This window comes from Bombus affinis, chromosome 17, assembly GCF_024516045.1.
Source record: "Bombus affinis isolate iyBomAffi1 chromosome 17, iyBomAffi1.2, whole genome shotgun sequence".
In the NCBI taxonomy this organism is placed as follows: domain Eukaryota; kingdom Metazoa; phylum Arthropoda; class Insecta; order Hymenoptera; family Apidae; genus Bombus; species Bombus affinis.
Window position 1 is genome coordinate 5,689,081 of NC_066360.1, and position 20,642 is coordinate 5,709,722.

At 41.2% G+C, this 20,642-nt stretch overlaps 1 protein-coding gene across 44 annotated transcripts; it reads right to left on the bottom strand.

Moving 5' to 3' along the window:
• Positions 1–376: 376 nt before the first annotated feature.
• Positions 377–19,099, bottom strand: LOC126926176 (uncharacterized). 44 transcript variants are annotated; one of them, XR_007714399.1, is made up of 9 exons: positions 18,636–19,092; positions 18,270–18,513; positions 10,308–11,161; positions 6,404–6,525; positions 5,428–5,549; positions 3,720–3,963; positions 2,134–2,499; positions 1,402–1,523; positions 377–425 (listed from the first exon to the last, which is right to left on the bottom strand). XR_007714399.1 is itself a non-coding variant. In XM_050742317.1 (2 exons), the coding sequence occupies exons 1-2, from the start codon at positions 19,080–19,082 to the stop codon at positions 12,010–12,012; spliced, it is 453 nt and encodes a 150-aa protein (XP_050598274.1). In that variant the 5' UTR covers positions 19,083–19,099; the 3' UTR covers positions 11,853–12,009. The 44 variants fall into 44 exon arrangements, 2 of the variants coding, with proteins under 2 accessions (XP_050598274.1, XP_050598276.1); XR_007714398.1 differs by lacking the exon at positions 377–425 and adding an exon at positions 1,171–1,279; XR_007714405.1 differs by lacking the exons at positions 1,402–1,523; positions 2,134–2,499 and having other exon boundaries at positions 3,842–3,963.
• Between the last annotated feature and the right edge of the window lie 1,543 nt (positions 19,100–20,642).

Genomic DNA, 20,642 nt, shown 5'->3' on the forward strand with positions numbered 1-20,642 from the left:
AGTATCATCAGTGTATAGCGTGTATAATACTGGCCCGACAACGCTGCCTTGTGCTATACCTGCTTCAATAAGTTCAATAAGTTGTATGCTGTATCATCTGCAGATGGAGATATTGTGGCCTCAGTATCATCAGTGTATAGCATGTATAATACTGGCCCCACAGCGCTGCTTTGTGCTATACCTGCTTCAATAAGTTCCATAAGTTGTATGCTGTATCATCTGCAGATGTAAATATTGTGGCCACAATATCTTCAGTGTATAGCATGTATAATACTGACCCGACAACGCTGCTTTGTGCTATACCTGCATCAATAAGTTCAATAAGTTGTATGCTGTATCATCTGCAGATGGAGATATTGTTGCCTCAGTATCTTCAGTGTATAGCATGTATAATACTGGCCTGACAACGCTGCTTTGTGCTATACCTGCTTCAATAAGTTCAATAAGTTGTATGCTGTATCATCTGCAGATGTAAATATTGTGGCCACAATATCTTCAGTGTATAGCATGTATAATACTGACCCGACAACGCTGCTTTGTGCTATACCTGCTTCAATAAGTTCAATAAGTTGTATGCTGTATCATCTGCGGATGGAGATATTGTGGCCGCAGTATCTTCAGTGTATAGCATGTATAATACTGGCCCGACAACGCTGCCTTGTGCTATACCCGCTTCAATAAGTTCAATAAGTTGTATGCTGTATCATCTGCAGATGGAAATATTGTGGCCTCAGTATCATCAGTGTATAGCATGTATAATACTGGCCCGACAACGCTGCCTTGTGCTATACCTGCTTCAATAAGTTCAATAAGTTGTATGCTGTATCATCTGCATATGGAGATATTGTGGCCTCAGTATCTTCAGTGTATAGCATGTATAATACTGGCCCGACAACGCTGCTTTGTGCTATACCTGCTTCAATAAGTTCAATAAGTTGTATGCTGTATCATCTGCAGATGGAAATATTGTGGCCTCAGTATCATCAGTGTATAGCATGTATAATACTGGCCCGACCACGCTGCCTTGTGCTGTACCTGCTTCAATAAGTTCAATAAGTTGTATGCTGTATCATCTGCAGATGGAGATATTGTGGCCTCAGTATCTTCAGTGTATAGCATGTATAAAACTGGCCCGACAACGCTGCTTTGTGCAATACCTGCTTCAATAAGTTCAATAAGTTGTATGCTATTTCATCTGCAGATGGAAATATTGTGGCCTCAGTATCTTCAGTGTATAGCATGTATAATACTGGCCCGATAACGCTGCTTTGTGCTATACCTGCTTCAATAAGTTCAATAAGTTGTATGCTGTATCATCTGCAGATGTAAATATTGTGGCCACAATATCTTCAGTGTATAGCATGTATAATACTGACCCGACAACGCTGCTTTGTGCTATACCTGCTTCAATAAGTTCAATAAGTTGTATGCTGTATCATGTGCAGATGTAAATATTGTGGCCACAATATCTTCAGTGTATAGCATGTATAATACTGGCCCGACAACGCTGCCTTGTGCTATACCTGCTTCAATAAGTTCAATAAGTTGTATGCTGTATCATCTGCAGATGGAAATATTGTGGCCTCAGTATCATCAGTGTATAGCATGTATAATACTGGCCCGACAACGCTGCCTTGTGCTATACCTGCTCCAATAAGTTCAATAAGTTGTATGCTGTATCATCTGCAGATGGAAATATTGTGGCCTCAGTATCATCAGTGTATAGCATGTATAATACTGGCCCGACAACGCTGCCTTGTGCTATACCTGCTTCAATAAGTTCAATAAGTTGTATGCTGTATCATCTGCAGATGGAGATATTGTGGCCTCAGTATCTTCAGTGTACAGCATGTATGATACTGGCCCGACAACGCTGCTTTGTGCTATACCTGCTTCAATAAGTTCAATAAGTTGTATGCTGTAACATCTGCAGATGGAGATATTGTGGCCTCAGTATCTTCAGTGTATAGCATGTATAAAACTGGCCCTACAACGCTGCTTTGTGCAATACCTGCTTCAATAAGTTCAATAAGTTGTATGCTATTTCATCTGCAGATGGAAATATTGTGGCCTCAGTATCTTCAGTGTATAGCATGTATAATACTGGCCCGATAACGCTGCTTTGTGCTATACCTGCTTCAATAAGTTCAATAAGTTGTATGCTGTATCATCTGCAGATGTAAATATTGTGGCCACAATATCTTCAGTGTATAGCATGTATAATACTGACCCGACAACGCTGCTTTGTGCTATACCTGCTTCAATAAGTTCAATAAGTTGTATGCTGTATCATCTGCAGATGTAAATATTGTGGCCACAATATCTTCAGTGTATAGCATGTATAATACTGACCCGAAAACGCTGCTCTGTGCTATACCTGCTTCAATAAGTTCAATAAGTTGTATGCTGTATCATCTGCAGATGGAGATATTGTGGCCGCAGTATCTTCAGTGTATAGCATGTATAATACTGGCCCGACAACGCTGCTTTGTGCTATACCTGCTTCAATAAGTTCAATAAGTTGTATGCTGTATCATGTGCAGATGTAAATATTGTGGCCACAATATCTTCAGTGTATAGCATGTATAATACTGGCCCGACAACGCTGCCTTATGCTATACCTGCTTCAATAAGTTCAATAAGTTGTATGCTGTATCATCTGCAGATGGAAATATTGTGGCCTCAGTATCATCAGTGTATAGCATGTATAATACTGGCCCGACAACGCTGCCTTGTGCTATACCTGCTCCAATAAGTTCAATAAGTTGTATGCTGTATCATCTGCACATGGAGATATTGTGGCCTCAGTATCTTCAGTGTATAGCATGTATAATACTGGCCCGACAACGCTGCTTTGTGCTATACCTGCTTCAATAAGTTCAATAAGTTGTATGCTGTATCATCTGCAGATGGAAATATTGTGGCCTCAGTATCTTCAGTGTATAGCATGTATAATACTGGCCCGATAACGCTGCTTTGTGCTATACCTGCTTCAATAAGTTCAATAAGTTGTATGCTGTATCATCTGCAGATGTAAATATTGTGGCCACAATATCTTCAGTGTATAGCATGTATAATACTGACCCGACAACGCTGCTTTGTGCAATACCTGCTTCAATAAGTTCAATAAGTTGTATGCTGTATCATCTGCACATGGAGATATTGTGGCCTCAGTATCTTCAGTGTATAGCATGTATAATACTGGCCCGACAACGCTGCTTTGTGCTATACCTGCTTCAATAAGTTCAATAAGTTGTATGCTGTATCATCTGCAGATGGAAATATTGTGGCCTCAGTATCATCAGTGTATAGCATGTATAATACTGGCCCGACAACGCTGCCTTGTGCTGTACCTGCTTCAATAAGTTCAATAAGTTGTATGCTGTATCATCTGCAGATGGAGATATTGTGGCCTCAGTATCTTCAGTGTATAGCATGTATAAAACTGGCCCGACAACGCTGCTTTGTGCAATACCTGCTTCAATAAGTTCAATAAGTTGTATGCTGTATCATCTGCAGATGGAAATATTGTGGCCTCAGTATCATCAGTGTATAGCATGTATAATACTGGCCTGACAACGCTGCCTTGTGCTATACCTGCTTCAATAAGTTCAATAAGTTGTATGCTGTATCATCTGCAGATGGAGATATTGTGGCCTCAGTATCTTCAGTGTATAGCATGTATAATACTGGCCCGACAACGCTGCTTTGTGCTATACCTGCTTCAATAAGTTCAATAAGTTGTATGCTGTATCATCTGCAGATGGAAATATTGTGGCCTCAGTATCTTCAGTGTATAGCATGTATAATACTGGCCCGATAACGCTGCTTTGTGCTATACCTGCTTCAATAAGTTCAATAAGTTGTATGCTGTATCATCTGCAGATGGAAATATTGTGGCCTCAGTATCTTCAGTGTATAGCATGTATAATACTGGCCCGACAACGCTGCCTTGTGCTATACCTGCTTCAATAAGTTCAATAAGTTGTATGCTGTATCATCTGCAGATGGAAATATTGTGGCCTCAGTATCATCAGTGTATAGCGTCTATAATACTGGCCCGACAACGCTGCCTTGTGCTATACCTGCTTCAATAAGTTCAATAAGTTGTATGCTGTATCATCTGCAGATGGAGATATTGTGGCCTCAGTATCATCAGTGTATAGCATGTATAATACTGGCCCCACAACGCTGCTTTGTGCTATACCTGCTTCAATAAGTTCCATAAGTTGTATGCTGTATCATCTGCAGGTGTAAATATTGTGGCCACAATATCTTCAGTGTATAGCATGTATAATACTGACCCGACAACGCTGCTTTGTGCTATACCTGCATCAATAAGTTCAATAAGTTGTATGCTGTATCATCTGCAGATGGAGATATTGTTGCCTCAGTATCTTCAGTGTATAGCATGTATAATACTGGCCTGACAACGCTGCTTTGTGCTATACCTGCTTCAATAAGTTCAATAAGTTGTATGCTGTATCATCTGCAGATGGAAATATTGTGGCCTCAGTATCATCAGTGTATAGCATGTATAATACTGGCCCGACAACGCTGCCTTGTGCTGTACCTGCTTCAATAAGTTCAATAAGTTGTATGCTGTATCATCTGGAGATGGAGATATTGTGGCCTCAGTATCTTCAGTGTATAGCATGTATAAAACTGGCCCGACAACGCTGCTTTGTGCTATACCTGCTTCAATAAGTTCAATAAGTTGTATGCTGTATCATCTGCAGATGGAAATATTGTGGCCTCAGTATCATCAGTGTATAGCATGTATAATACTGGCCCGACAACGCTGCTTTGTGCTATACCTGCTTCAATAAGTTCAATAAGTTGTATGCTGTATCATCTGCAGATGGAGATATTGTGGCCTCAGTATCTTCAGTGTATAGCATGTATAATACTGGCCCGACAACGCTGCCTTGTGCTATACCTGCTTCAATAAGTTCAATAAGTTGCATGCTGTATCATCTGCAGATGGAAATATTGTGGCCTCAGTATCATCAGTGTATAGCATGTATAATACTGGCCCGACAACGCTGCCTTGTGCTATACCTGCTCCAATAAGTTCAATAAGTTGTATGCTGTATCATCTGCACATGGAGATATTGTGGCCTCAGTATCTTCAGTGTATAGCATGTATAATACTGGCCCGACAACGCTGCTTTGTGCTATACCTGCTTCAATAAGTTCAATAAGTTGTATGCTGTATCATCTGCAGATGGAGATATTGTGGCCTCAGTATCATCAGTGTATAGCGTGTATAATACTGGCCCGACAACGCTGCCTTGTGCTATACCTGCTTCAATAAGTTCAATAAGTTGTATGCTGTATCATCTGCAGATGGAAATATTGTGGCCTCAGTATCATCAGTGTATAGCATGTATAATACTGGCCCCACAACGCTGCTTTGTGCTATACCTGCTTCAATAAGTTCCATAAGTTGTATGCTGTATCATCTGCAGATGTAAATATTGTGGCCACAATATCTTCAGTGTATAGCATGTATAATACTGACCCGACAACGCTGCTTTGTGCTATACCTGCATCAATAAGTTCAATAAGTTGTATGCTGTATCATCTGCAGATGGAGATATTGTTGCCTCAGTATCTTCAGTGTATAGCATGTATAATACTGGCCTGACAACGCTGCTTTGTGCTATACCTGCTTCAATAAGTTCAATAAGTTGTATGCTGTATCATCTGCAGATGGAAATATTGTGGCCTCAGTATCATCAGTGTATAGCATGTATAATACTGGCCCGACAACGCTGCTTTGTGCAATACCTGCTTCAATAAGTTCAATAAGTTGTATGCTGTATCATCTGCAGATGGAGATATTGTGGCCTCAGTATCTTCAGTGTATAGCATGTATAATACTGGCCCGACAACGCTGCTTTGTGCTATACCTGCTTCAATAAGTTCAATAAGTTGTATGCTGTATCATCTGCAGATGGAAATATTGTGGCCTCAGTATCATCAGTGTATAGCATGTATAATACTGGCCCGACAACGCTGCTTTGTGCTATACCTGCTTCAATAAGTTCAATAAGTTGTATGCTGTATCATCTGCAGATGGAGATATTGTGGCCTCAGTATCTTCAGTGTATAGCATGTATAATACTGGCCCGACAACGCTGCCTTGTGCTATACCTGCTTCAATAAGTTCAATAAGTTGTATGCTGTATCATCTGCAGAAGGAAATATTGTGGCCTCAGTATCATCAGTGTATAGCGTGTATAATACTGGCCCGACAACGCTGCCTTGTGCTATACCTGCTTCAATAAGTTCAATAAGTTGTATGCTGTATCATCTGCAGATGGAGATATTGTGGCCTCAGTATCATCAGTGTATAGCATGTATAATACTGGCCCCACAGCGCTGCTTTGTGCTATACCTGCTTCAATAAGTTCCATAAGTTGTATGCTGTATCATCTGCAGATGTAAATATTGTGGCCACAATATCTTCAGTGTATAGCATGTATAATACTGACCCGACAACGCTGCTTTGTGCTATACCTGCATCAATAAGTTCAATAAGTTGTATGCTGTAACATCTGCAGATGGAGATATTGTTGCCTCAGTATCTTCAGTGTATAGCATGTATAATACTGGCCTGACAACGCTGCTTTGTGCTATACCTGCTTCAATAAGTTCAATAAGTTGTATGCTGTATCATCTGCAGATGTAAATATTGTGGCCACAATATCTTCAGTGTATAGCATGTATAATACTGACCCGACAACGCTGCTTTGTGCTATACCTGCTTCAATAAGTTCAATAAGTTGTATGCTGTATCATCTGCAGATGGAGATATTGTGGCCGCAGTATCTTCAGTGTATAGCATGTATAATACTGGCCCGACAACGCTGCCTTGTGCTATACCCGCTTCAATAAGTTCAATAAGTTGTATGCTGTATCATCTGCAGATGGAAATATTGTGGCCTCAGTATCATCAGTGTATAGCATGTATAATACTGGCCCGACAACGCTGCCTTGTGCTATACCTGCTTCAATAAGTTCAATAAGTTGTATGCTGTATCATCTGCATATGGAGATATTGTGGCCTCAGTATCTTCAGTGTATAGCATGTATAATACTGGCCCGACAACGCTGCTTTGTGCTATACCTGCTTCAATAAGTTCAATAAGTTGTATGCTGTATCATCTGCAGATGGAAATATTGTGGCCTCAGTATCATCAGTGTATAGCATGTATAATACTGGCCCGACAACGCTGCCTTGTGCTGTACCTGCTTCAATAAGTTCAATAAGTTGTATGCTGTATCATCTGCAGATGGAGATATTGTGGCCTCAGTATCTTCAGTGTATAGCATGTATAAAACTGGCCCGACAACGCTGCTTTGTGCAATACCTGCTTCAATAAGTTCAATAAGTTGTATGCTATTTCATCTGCAGATGGAAATATTGTGGCCTCAGTATCTTCAGTGTATAGCATGTATAATACTGGCCCGATAACGCTGCTTTGTGCTATACCTGCTTCAATAAGTTCAATAAGTTGTATGCTGTATCATCTGCAGATGTAAATATTGTGGCCACAATATCTTCAGTGTATAGCATGTATAATACTGACCCGACAACGCTGCTTTGTGCTATACCTGCTTCAATAAGTTCAATAAGTTGTATGCTGTATCATCTGCAGATGTAAATATTGTGGCCACAATATCTTCAGTGTATAGCATGTATAATACTGACCCGAAAACGCTGCTCTGTGCTATACCTGCTTCAATAAGTTCAATAAGTTGTATGCTGTATCATGTGCAGATGTAAATATTGTGGCCACAATATCTTCAGTGTATAGCATGTATAATACTGGCCCGACAACGCTGCCTTGTGCTATACCTGCTTCAATAAGTTCAATAAGTTGTATGCTGTATCATCTGCAGATGGAAATATTGTGGCCTCAGCATCATCAGTGTATAGCATGTATAATACTGGCCCGACAACGCTGCCTTGTGCTATACCTGCTCCAATAAGTTCAATAAGTTGTATGCTGTATCATCTGCAGATGGAAATATTGTGGCCTCAGTATCATCAGTGTATAGCATGTATAATACTGGCCCGACAACGCTGCCTTGTGCTATACCTGCTTCAATAAGTTCAATAAGTTGTATGCTGTATCATCTGCAGATGGAGATATTGTGGCCTCAGTATCTTCAGTGTACAGCATGTATGATACTGGCCCGACAACGCTGCTTTGTGCTATACCTGCTTCAATAAGTTCAATAAGTTGTATGCTGTAACATCTGCAGATGGAGATATTGTGGCCTCAGTATCTTCAGTGTATAGCATGTATAAAACTGGCCCGACAACGCTGCTTTGTGCAATACCTGCTTCAATAAGTTCAATAAGTTGTATGCTATTTCATCTGCAGATGGAAATATTGTGGCCTCAGTATCTTCAGTGTATAGCATGTATAATACTGGCCCGATAACGCTGCTTTGTGCTATACCTGCTTCAATAAGTTCAATAAGTTGTATGCTGTATCATCTGCAGATGTAAATATTGTGGCCACAATATCTTCAGTGTATAGCATGTATAATACTGACCCGACAACGCTGCTTTGTGCTATACCTGCTTCAATAAGTTCAATAAGTTGTATGCTGTATCATCTGCAGATGTAAATATTGTGGCCACAATATCTTCAGTGTATAGCATGTATAATACTGACCCGAAAACGCTGCTCTGTGCTATACCTGCTTCAATAAGTTCAATAAGTTGTATGCTGTATCATCTGCAGATGGAGATATTGTGGCCGCAGTATCTTCAGTGTATAGCATGTATAATACTGGCCCGACAACGCTGCTTTGTGCTATACCTGCTTCAATAAGTTCAATAAGTTGTATGCTGTATCATGTGCAGATGTAAATATTGTGGCCACAATATCTTCAGTGTATAGCATGTATAATACTGGCCCGACAACGCTGCCTTATGCTATACCTGCTTCAATAAGTTCAATAAGTTGTATGCTGTATCATCTGCAGATGGAAATATTGTGGCCTCAGTATCATCAGTGTATAGCATGTATAATACTGGCCCGACAACGCTGCCTTGTGCTATACCTGCTCCAATAAGTTCAATAAGTTGTATGCTGTATCATCTGCACATGGAGATATTGTGGCCTCAGTATCTTCAGTGTATAGCATGTATAATACTGGCCCGACAACGCTGCTTTGTGCTATACCTGCTTCAATAAGTTCAATAAGTTGTATGCTGTATCATCTGCAGATGGAAATATTGTGGCCTCAGTATCATCAGTGTATAGCATGTATAATACTGGCCCGACAACGCTGCCTTGTGCTATACCTGCTTCAATAAGTTCAATAAGTTGTATGCTGTATCATCTGCAGATGGAGATATTGTGGCCTCAGTATCTTCAGTGTACAGCATGTATGATACTGGCCCGACAACGCTGCTTTGTGCTATACCTGCTTCAATAAGTTCAATAAGTTGTATGCTGTATCATCTGCAGATGGAAATATTGTGGCCTCAGTATCTTCAGTGTATAGCATGTATAATACTGGCCCGATAACGCTGCTTTGTGCTATACCTGCTTCAATAAGTTCAATAAGTTGTATGCTGTATCATCTGCAGATGTAAATATTGTGGCCACAATATCTTCAGTGTATAGCATGTATAATACTGACCCGACAACGCTGCTTTGTGCAATACCTGCTTCAATAAGTTCAATAAGTTGTATGCTGTATCATCTGCACATGGAGATATTGTGGCCTCAGTATCTTCAGTGTATAGCATGTATAATACTGGCCCGACAACGCTGCTTTGTGCTATACCTGCTTCAATAAGTTCAATAAGTTGTATGCTGTATCATCTGCAGATGGAAATATTGTGGCCTCAGTATCATCAGTGTATAGCATGTATAATACTGGCCCGACAACGCTGCCTTGTGCTGTACCTGCTTCAATAAGTTCAATAAGTTGTATGCTGTATCATCTGCAGATGGAGATATTGTGGCCTCAGTATCTTCAGTGTATAGCATGTATAAAACTGGCCCGACAACGCTGCTTTGTGCAATACCTGCTTCAATAAGTTCAATAAGTTGTATGCTGTATCATCTGCAGATGGAAATATTGTGGCCTCAGTATCATCAGTGTATAGCATGTATAATACTGGCCCGACAACGCTGCTTTGTGCTATACCTGCTTCAATAAGTTCAATAAGTTGTATGCTGTATCATCTGCAGATGGAAATATTGTGGCCTCAGTATCTTCAGTGTATAGCATGTATAATACTGGCCCGATAACGCTGCTTTGTGCTATACCTGCTTCAATAAGTTCAATAAGTTGTATGCTGTATCATCTGCAGATGTAAATATTGTGGCCACAATATCTTCAGTGTATAGCATGTATAATACTGACCCGACAACGCTGCTTTGTGCAATACCTGCTTCAATAAGTTCAATAAGTTGTATGCTGTATCATCTGCACATGGAGATATTGTGGCCTCAGTATCTTCAGTGTATAGCATGTATAATACTGGCCCGACAACGCTGCTTTGTGCTATACCTGCTTCAATAAGTTCAATAAGTTGTATGCTGTATCATCTGCAGATGGAAATATTGTGGCCTCAGTATCATCAGTGTATAGCATGTATAATACTGGCCCGACAACGCTGCCTTGTGCTGTACCTGCTTCAATAAGTTCAATAAGTTGTATGCTGTATCATCTGCAGATGGAGATATTGTGGCCTCAGTATCTTCAGTGTATAGCATGTATAAAACTGGCCCGACAACGCTGCTTTGTGCAATACCTGCTTCAATAAGTTCAATAAGTTGTATGCTGTATCATCTGCAGATGGAAATATTGTGGCCTCAGTATCATCAGTGTATAGCATGTATAATACTGGCCTGACAACGCTGCCTTGTGCTATACCTGCTTCAATAAGTTCAATAAGTTGTATGCTGTATCATCTGCAGATGGAGATATTGTGGCCTCAGTATCTTCAGTGTATAGCATGTATAATACTGGCCCGACAACGCTGCTTTGTGCTATACCTGCTTCAATAAGTTCAATAAGTTGTATGCTGTATCATCTGCAGATGGAAATATTGTGGCCTCAGTATCTTCAGTGTATAGCATGTATAATACTGGCCCGATAACGCTGCTTTGTGCTATACCTGCTTCAATAAGTTCAATAAGTTGTATGCTGTATCATCTGCAGATGGAAATATTGTGGCCTCAGTATCTTCAGTGTATAGCATGTATAATACTGGCCCGACAACGCTGCCTTGTGCTATACCTGCTTCAATAAGTTCAATAAGTTGTATGCTGTATCATCTGCAGATGGAAATATTGTGGCCTCAGTATCATCAGTGTATAGCGTCTATAATACTGGCCCGACAACGCTGCCTTGTGCTATACCTGCTTCAATAAGTTCAATAAGTTGTATGCTGTATCATCTGCAGATGGAGATATTGTGGCCTCAGTATCATCAGTGTATAGCATGTATAATACTGGCCCCACAACGCTGCTTTGTGCTATACCTGCTCCAATAAGTTCAATAAGTTGTATGCTGTATCATCTGCACATGGAGATATTGTGGCCTCAGTATCTTCAGTGTATAGCATGTATAATACTGGCCCGACAACGCTGCTTTGTGCTATACCTGCTTCAATAAGTTCAATAAGTTGTATGCTGTATCATCTGCAGATGGAGATATTGTGGCCTCAGTATCATCAGTGTATAGCGTGTATAATACTGGCCCGACAACGCTGCCTTGTGCTATACCTGCTTCAATAAGTTCAATAAGTTGTATGCTGTATCATCTGCAGATGGAGATATTGTGGCCTCAGTATCATCAGCGTATAGCATGTATAATACTGGCCCCACAACGCTGCTTTGTGCTATACCTGCTTCAATAAGTTCCATAAGTTGTATGCTGTATCATCTGCAGATGTAAATATTGTGGCCACAATATCTTCAGTGTATAGCATGTATAATACTGACCCGACAACGCTGCTTTGTGCTATACCTGCATCAATAAGTTCAATAAGTTGTATGCTGTATCATCTGCAGATGGAGATATTGTTGCCTCAGTATCTTCAGTGTATAGCATGTATAATACTGGCCTGACAACGCTGCTTTGTGCTATACCTGCTTCAATAAGTTCAATAAGTTGTATGCTGTATCATCTGCAGATGTAAATATTGTGGCCACAATATCTTCAGTGTATAGCATGTATAATACTGACCCGACAACGCTGCTTTGTGCTATACCTGCTTCAATAAGTTCAATAAGTTGTATGCTGTATCATCTGCAGATGGAGATATTGTGGCCGCAGTATCTTCAGTGTATAGCATGGATAATACTGGCCCGACAACGCTGCCTTGTGCTATACCCGCTTCAATAAGTTCAATAAGTTGTATGCTGTATCATCTGCAGATGGAAATATTGTGGCCTCAGTATCATCAGTGTATAGCATGTATAATACTGGCCCGACAACGCTGCCTTGTGCTATACCTGCTTCAATAAGTTCAATAAGTTATATGCTGTATCATCTGCACATGGAGATATTGTGGCCTCAGTATCTTCAGTGTATAGCATGTATAATACTGGCCCGACAACGCTGCTTTGTGCTATACCTGCTTCAATAGGTTCAATAAGTTGTATGCTGTATCATCTGCAGATGGAAATATTGTGGCCTCAGTATCATCAGTGTATAGCATGTATAATACTGGCCCGACAACGCTGCCTTGTGCTGTACCTGCTTCAATAAGTTCAATAAGTTGTATGCTGTATCATCTGCAGATGGAGATATTGTGGCCTCAGTATCTTCAGTGTATAGCATATATAAAACTGGCCCGACAACGCTGCTTTGTGCAATACCTGCTTCAATAAGTTCAATAAGTTGTATGCTATTTCATCTGCAGATGGAAATATTGTGGCCTCAGTATCTTCAGTGTATAGCATGTATAATACTGGCCCGATAACGCTGCTTTGTGCTATACCTGCTTCAATAAGTTCAATAAGTTGTATGCTGTATCATCTGCAGATGTAAATATTGTGGCCACAATATCTTCAGTGTATAGCATGTATAATACTGACCCGACAACGCTGCTTTGTGCTATACCTGCTTCAATAAGTTCAATAAGTTGTATGCTGTATCATCTGCAGATGTAAATATTGTGGCCACAATATCTTCAGTGTATAGCATGTATAATACTGACCCGAAAACGCTGCTCTGTGCTATACCTGCTTCAATAAGTTCAATAAGTTGTATGCTGTATCATCTGCAGATGGAGATATTGTGGCCGCAGTATCTTCAGTGTATAGCATGTATAATACTGGCCCGACAACGCTGCTTTGTGCTATACCTGCTTCAATAAGTTCAATAAGTTGTATGCTGTATCATGTGCAGATGTGGATATTGTGGCCACAATATCTTCAGTGTATAGCATGTATAATACTGGCCCGACAACGCTGCCTTGTGCTATACGGGCTTTAATAAGTTCAATAAGTTGTATGCTGTATCATCTGCAGATGGAAATATTGTGGCCTCAGTATCATCAGTGTATAGCATGTATAATACTGGCCCGACAACGCTGCCTTGTGCTATACCTGCTCCAATAAGTTCAATAAGTTGTATGCTGTATCATCTGCACATGGAGATATTGTGGCCTCAGTATCTTCAGTGTATAGCATGTATAATACTGGCCCGACAACGCTGCTTTGTGCTATACCTGCTTCAATAAGTTCAATAAGTTGTATGCTGTATCATCTGCAGATGGAGATATTGTGGCCTCAGTATCATCAGTGTATAGCATGTATAATACTGGCCCCACAACGCTGCTTTGTGCTATACCTGCTTCAATAAGTTCAATAAGTTGTATGCTGTATCATCTGCAGATGGAGATATTGTGGCCGCAGTATCTTCAGTGTATAGCATGTATAATACTGGCCCGACAACGCTGCTTTGTGCAATACCTGCTTCAATAAGTTCAATAAGTTGTATGCTGTATCATCTGCAGATGGAAATATTGTGGCCTCAGTATCATCAGTGTATAGCATGTATAATACTGGCCCCACAACGCTGCTTTGTGCTATACCTGCTTCAATAAGTTCAATAAGTTGTATGCTGTATCATCTGCAGATGGAGATATTGTGGCCGCAGTATCTTCAGTGTATAGCATGTATAATACTGGCCCGACAACGCTGCTTTGTGCAATACCTGCTTCAATAAGTTCAATAAGTTGTATGCTGTATCATCTGCAGATGGAAATATTGTGGCCTCAGTATCTTCAGTGTATAGCATGTATAATACTGGCCCGATAACGCTGCTTTGTGCTATACCTGCTTCAATAAGTTCAATAAGTTGTATGCTGTATCATCTGCAGATGGAAATATTGTGGCCTCAGTATCTTCAGTGTGTAGCATGTATAATACTGGCCCGACAACGCTGCCTTGTGCTGTACCTGCTTCAATAAGTTCAATAAGTTGTATGCTGTATCATCTGCAGATGGAGATATTGTGGCCTCAGTATCATCAGTGTATAGCGTGTATAATACTGGCCCGACAACGCTGCCTTGTGCTATACCTGCTTCAATAAGTTCAATAAGTTGTATGCTGTATCATCTGCAGATGGAAATATTGTGGCCTCAGTATCTTCAGTGTATAGCATGTATAATACTGGCCCGATAACGCTGCTTTGTGCTATACCTGCTTCAATAAGTTCAATAAGTTGTATGCTGTATCATCTGCAGATGTAAATATTGTGGCCACAATATCTTCAGTGTATAGCATGTATAATACTGACCCGACAACGCTGCTTTGTGCTATACCTGCTTCAATAAGTTCAATAAGTTGTATGCTGTATCATCTGCAGATGTAAATATTGTGGCCACAATATCTTCAGTGTATAGCATGTATAATACTGACCCGAAAACGCTGCTCTGTGCTATACCTGCTTCAATAAGTTCAATAAGTTGTATGCTGTATCATCTGCAGATGGAGATATTGTGGCCGCAGTATCTTCAGTGTATAGCATGTATAATACTGGCCCGACAACGCTGCTTTGTGCTATACCTGCTTCAATAAGTTCAATAAGTTGTATGCTGTATCATGTGCAGATGTAAATATTGTGGCCACAATATCTTCAGTGTATAGCATGTATAATACTGGCCCGACAACGCTGCCTTGTGCTATACGTGCTTCAATAAGTTCAATAAGTTGTATGCTGTATCATCTGCAGATGGAAATATTGTGGCCTCAGTATCATCAGTGTATAGCATGTATAATACTGGCCCGACAACGCTGCCTTGTGCTATACCTGCTCCAATAAGTTCAATAAGTTGTATGCTGTATCATCTGCACATGGAGATATTGTGGCCTCAGTATCTTCAGTGTATAGCATGTATAATACTGGCCCGACAACGCTGCCTTGTGCTATACCTGCTTCAATAAGTTCAATAAGTTGTATGCTGTATCATCTGCACATGGAGATATTGTGGCCTCAGTATCTTCAGTGTATAGCATGTATAATACTGGCCCGACAACGCTGCTTTGTGCTATACCTGCTTCAATAAGTTCAATAAGTTGTATGCTGTATCATCTGCAGATGGAAATATTGTGGCCTCAGTATCATCAGTGTATAGCATGTATAATACTGGCCCGACAACGCTGCCTTGTGCTGTACCTGCTTCAATAAGTTCAATAAGTTGTATGCTGTATCATCTGCAGATGGAGATATTGTGGCCTCAGTATCTTCAGTGTATAGCATGTATAAAACTGGCCCGACAACGCTGCTTTGTGCAATACCTGCTTCAATAAGTTCAATAAGTTGTATGCTATTTCATCTGCAGATGGAAATATTGTGGCCTCAGTATCTTCAGTGTATAGCATGTATAATACTGGCCCGATAACGCTGCTTTGTGCTATACCTGCTTCAATAAGTTCAATAAGTTGTATGCTGTATCATCTGCAGATGTAAATATTGTGGCCACAATATCTTCAGTGTATAGCATGTATAATACTGACCCGACAACGCTGCTTTGTGCTATACCTGCTTCAATAAGTTCAATAAGTTGTATGCTGTATCATCTGCAGATGGAAATATTGTGGCCTCAGTATCTTCAGTGTATAGCATGTATAATACTGGCCCAGAGTAATACTGCTAAGGAAACCGGGTAAGGATCCCAGTCTCCCTAACGCGTACCGGCCGATAAGCATACTCCCAACCATGAGCAAGATCTGGGAAAAATGCTTTAAGAAGATCATCGAGAGATGCATCGGAATGGACCCGTTCCATCGGAGGCAATATGGCTTCAGAAAGAAGAGGAGTACGGTAGACGCCATCACGCAGGTGATGAAGTTTGCCAACATCTGCAGACAGAAGAAGGTAGTATGCGTGATGATCACCCTAGATATTAGCAATGCCTTCAATTCGCTCAGCTGGAAGAGCATATACGAGGAATTTGACAAGAGGAAGCTGCCATGGAAGGTCAAAAGGCTAATCGGCAGTTACCTATCCGGAAGGAGGATCATCGTGAGCAACCAGCACGGCACGGTGGAGCACGAGGTGGCGGCGGGAGTCCCGCAGGGATCCATTCTCGGACCATTCCTGTGGAACTTGGTATACGACCGGTTGCTCGAGAGACTCGACAACATGCCAATGGTCAGAGCAACCGCCTTCGCGGATGATCTGGCCATCACATGCTCCGTCGGGAGGAACGAAGAGGCCTCCGCCAAGGTCAACACGATGCTAAGGATCGCCAACGACTGGTGCACGAGTGTCGGGCTCACCCTGGCGAGAGAAAAGACGGAGGTCATGTTCATCACAAGCGTGCGAGTGCCGAGAGTGGTGAAACTCAGGTTGGGCTCCTCGGACATCGAAACGGTCGATCGCATCAGGTATCTCGGAGTCGTCATTGACTCCAGTCGGAGGTTCGGTGCGCACATCGAGATGGCGTGTAACAGAGCCGACAAGTTAATAGGAGCACTTAGGGGAATTCTACCCAACATCAACGGGCCGCCCAGCTTGGCTCGGAGGCTCTACTACAATGTGTGGGAGTCCATCGTAACTTACGGAGCACCGGTGTGGGCTAGAGCAGCGAATACCGATAAGAACAGGAAAAAGCTGAAACGTGCACAACGAACGGCCCTGTGCATAACAACGACGGCATATCGTACCGTCTCCCACGCGGCTCTTTACGTGTTGACCGGGAATCTCCCGATTTACATAAAGATAAAGATGCTCGGAGAGACCTACGAGAGGAACAAGATCCACGGGCCCAGGAGTGGCACGGATGACGACTGCAAGCTGAAGGAGGAACTGGAGGCGATTCGCAAGAAGGCCCAAGAGGACTGGCAGAAGGAGTGGAACAACTACAAAAAAGAAAATATCACAAAGAAGCTAATACCGAGTGCGCTGTCATTTACCAAAAAGAAGATGGACATCGATCACCACACCATGCAGCTGCTAACCGGGCATGGGAGCTTCGGTGTCTATAGGAAAAGGATTGGCAGGGACAGCGACAGCAACTGTCTCGACTGTGGAGACCCGAACGACGATGCAGAGCACGCCCTCTTCGCGTGCCCGAAGTGGACGGACAGAAGGATCGAGCTCGAGAACGCTCTGGGCGGGAAGATAGACGTGGGCAATCTGATCGCCACGGTGACCGCCAAGGACGAGAGCTGGAATAAATTTAGGCAATTCTGCAAGACCGTCATGTGTCACAGGAGGGTGACAGCGAGGGCCTGGGAAGAAGCAAGGAGGAGAACGAGCGAAACAACAACTACGCGGAGCAATGAGGGCAAGAACATGAAACAACGAAAAACCGCAGAAGGAGACCAGCCCAGTATTCTGAACTGGCTGAGAGGACGACATGAGCAGTAACGGCCCGAAGAAGTAGATACTACGGGGCACGAAAGGACAACCCTGATGACTGCCGACAGGTTTTACCGGGGTTGTCTGCCCCCCAAGCGGAGGAAGAAGGAGGAGGGGTTTTTAGTGGGTATGGCAACGACATCCGACCGACTCCCACATAACCCAGTGATGCGGGTCACTGGGCATGCGTAATAGCATTTTCCCCTCCCCACGCAAAAAAAAAAAAAAAAAAAAAAAAAAAAATGTATAATACTGGCCCGACAACGCTGCTTTGTGCTATACCTGCTTCAATAAGTTCAATAAGTTGTATGCTGTATCATCTGCAGATGGAAATATTGTGGCCTCAGTATCTTCAGTGTATAGCATGTATAATACTGGCCCGACAACGCTGCCTTGTGCTATACCTGCTTCAATAAGTTCAATAAGTTGTATGCTGTATCATCTGCAGATGTAAATATTGTGGCCACAATATCTTCAGTGTATAGCATGTATAATACTGACCCGACAACGCTGCTTTGTGCTATACCTGCTTCAATAAGTTCAATAAGTTGTATGCTGTATCATCTGCAGATGGAAATATTGTGGCCTCAGTATCTTCAGTGTATAGCATGTATAATACTGGCCCGACAACGCTGCTTTGTGCTATACCTGCTTCAATAAGTTCAATAAGTTGTATGCTGTATCATCTGCAGATGAAAATATTGTGGCCTCAGTATCTTCAGTGTATAGCATGTATAATACTGGCCCGACAACGCTGCTTTGTGCTATACCTGCTTCAATAAGTTCAATAAGTTGTATGCTGTGTCATCTGCAGATGGAAATATTGTGGCCTCAGTATCTTCAGTGTATAGCATGTATAATACTGGCCCGACAACGCAGCTTTGTGGGATACCTGCTTCAATAAGTTCAACAAGTTCAACAAGTCCAATAAGTCCAATAAGTCCAACAAGTGCAGCAAGTCCAACAAGTTCAATAAGTGCAAAAAGTTCAACAAGTGCAACAAGTCCAACAAGTCCAAAAAGTGCAACAAGTCCAAAAAGTGCAACAAGTCCAACAAGTCCAACAAGTGCAACAAGTCCAACAAGTCCAACAAGTCCAACAAGTGCAACAAGACCAACAAGTGCAACAAGTCCAACAAGTGCAACAAGTCCAACAAGTGCAACAAGTCCAACAAGTGCAACAAGTCCAACAAGTGCAACAAGTCCAACAAATTCCATAAGTCCAACAAATTCCATAAGTCCAACAAGTTCCATAAGTCTAACAAGTTCCATAAGTCCAACAAGTTCCATAAGTCCAACAGGTTCCATAGGTCCAACAAGTTCCATCAGTTCGACAAATTCCATCAGTTCGACAAATTCCATCTGCTCGACAAATTCCATCTGTTCGACAAATTCCATCAGTTCGACAAGTTCCATAAGTTCGACAAGTTCCATCGGTTCGACAAGTTCCATCGGTTCGACAAGTTCTATCGGTTCGACAAGTTCCATCGGTTCGACAAGTTCCATCGGTTCGACAAGTTCCATCGGTTCGACAAGTTCCATCGGTTCGACAAGTTCCATCCGTTCGACAAGTTCCATCCGTTCGACAAGTTCCATCGGTTCGACAAGTTCCATCGGTTCGACAAGTTCCATCGGTTCGACAAGTTCCATCGGTTCGACAAGTTCCATCGGTTCGACAAGTTTCATCAGTTCGACAAGTTCGACAAGGTCCATAAGGTCCATAAGTTCCATAAGTTCGACAAGTTCGACAAGTTCGACAAGTTCGACAAGTTCGACAAGTTGTATGCTGTATCATCTGCAGATGTAAATATTAGGGCCTCAGTAATAGTAGCAATATCTTCAGTGTATAGTGTATATAATTCTGGCCCGACAACGCTGCTTTGTGGTATACCTGCTTCAATAAGTTCAATAATTTCAATAAGTTGTGTGACTTGGTTGGTTGATTGGTTGGAGCCACGCGAATTGTATTTCCAGTGAAATGTCCTCTAATAATTCTGACAAATCATCTTCTAAGATTCTTTTATTCTTTTTTTTTTAACTTGCAACTATTTAACGTGCCATCAATGAAATATGGAGCAATTATTTTACTATGACCAGTAGTAAATGTTGCGACGTTTAAATGCTCCATAGTTTCTACTAAATGTGACCTCATCCGTTGACAATATTTTACTCAAGAACACTTCATCGTCTTGTAGTTTTCGTATGGCCCATTCGCACAATTGTAAACGTTTCTGAAAATTATTTTCCCTTAAATGAAGTGAAACAGACGATAAGGAGGAAGTAAAACGTGAAATTTGTTTGACCTGTTTTAAATGCCCCATCCTGTATACTATAGAATATATCTGTCTAAATTGCAGATTGCGCAGTTCTTATATTGAAATTATTTTTCAAATAGTAGTTTCCAGAAATATTAATATTAATACTCGTATCGCATCCCAAATATGTAATAATATTTCGGGATGTTAATATTTGAAAACGCAATTTTGTATTACTCATAACGTATCTTTCATTTTTTATTACTCATATTACTCATATTTATATATTTATTATATATAAATACATATATTTATTACTCATACTCGATACGTCATAATTTAATACTACTTATCGATGAGATACGTACACTGCTAAAAAGTATTCCGTTTTATTATAACACGATATGCAATTTATTAGAAGAAATTAAGCAACGTACATAAAAAGTCCAAATTTTTCATGGATTATGAAATTTTGTACGAGAATAAATGTGAAGAAATTTAGTTAAAAGGAAATTTAGAACTT

What these genes read in the sequence shown, in the direction of transcription:
- LOC126926176 (XM_050742317.1), bottom strand. Translation starts at nt 19,082, where the DNA reads ATGGAATTTGTTGGACTTGTTGCACTTGTTGGACTTGTTGCACTTGTT.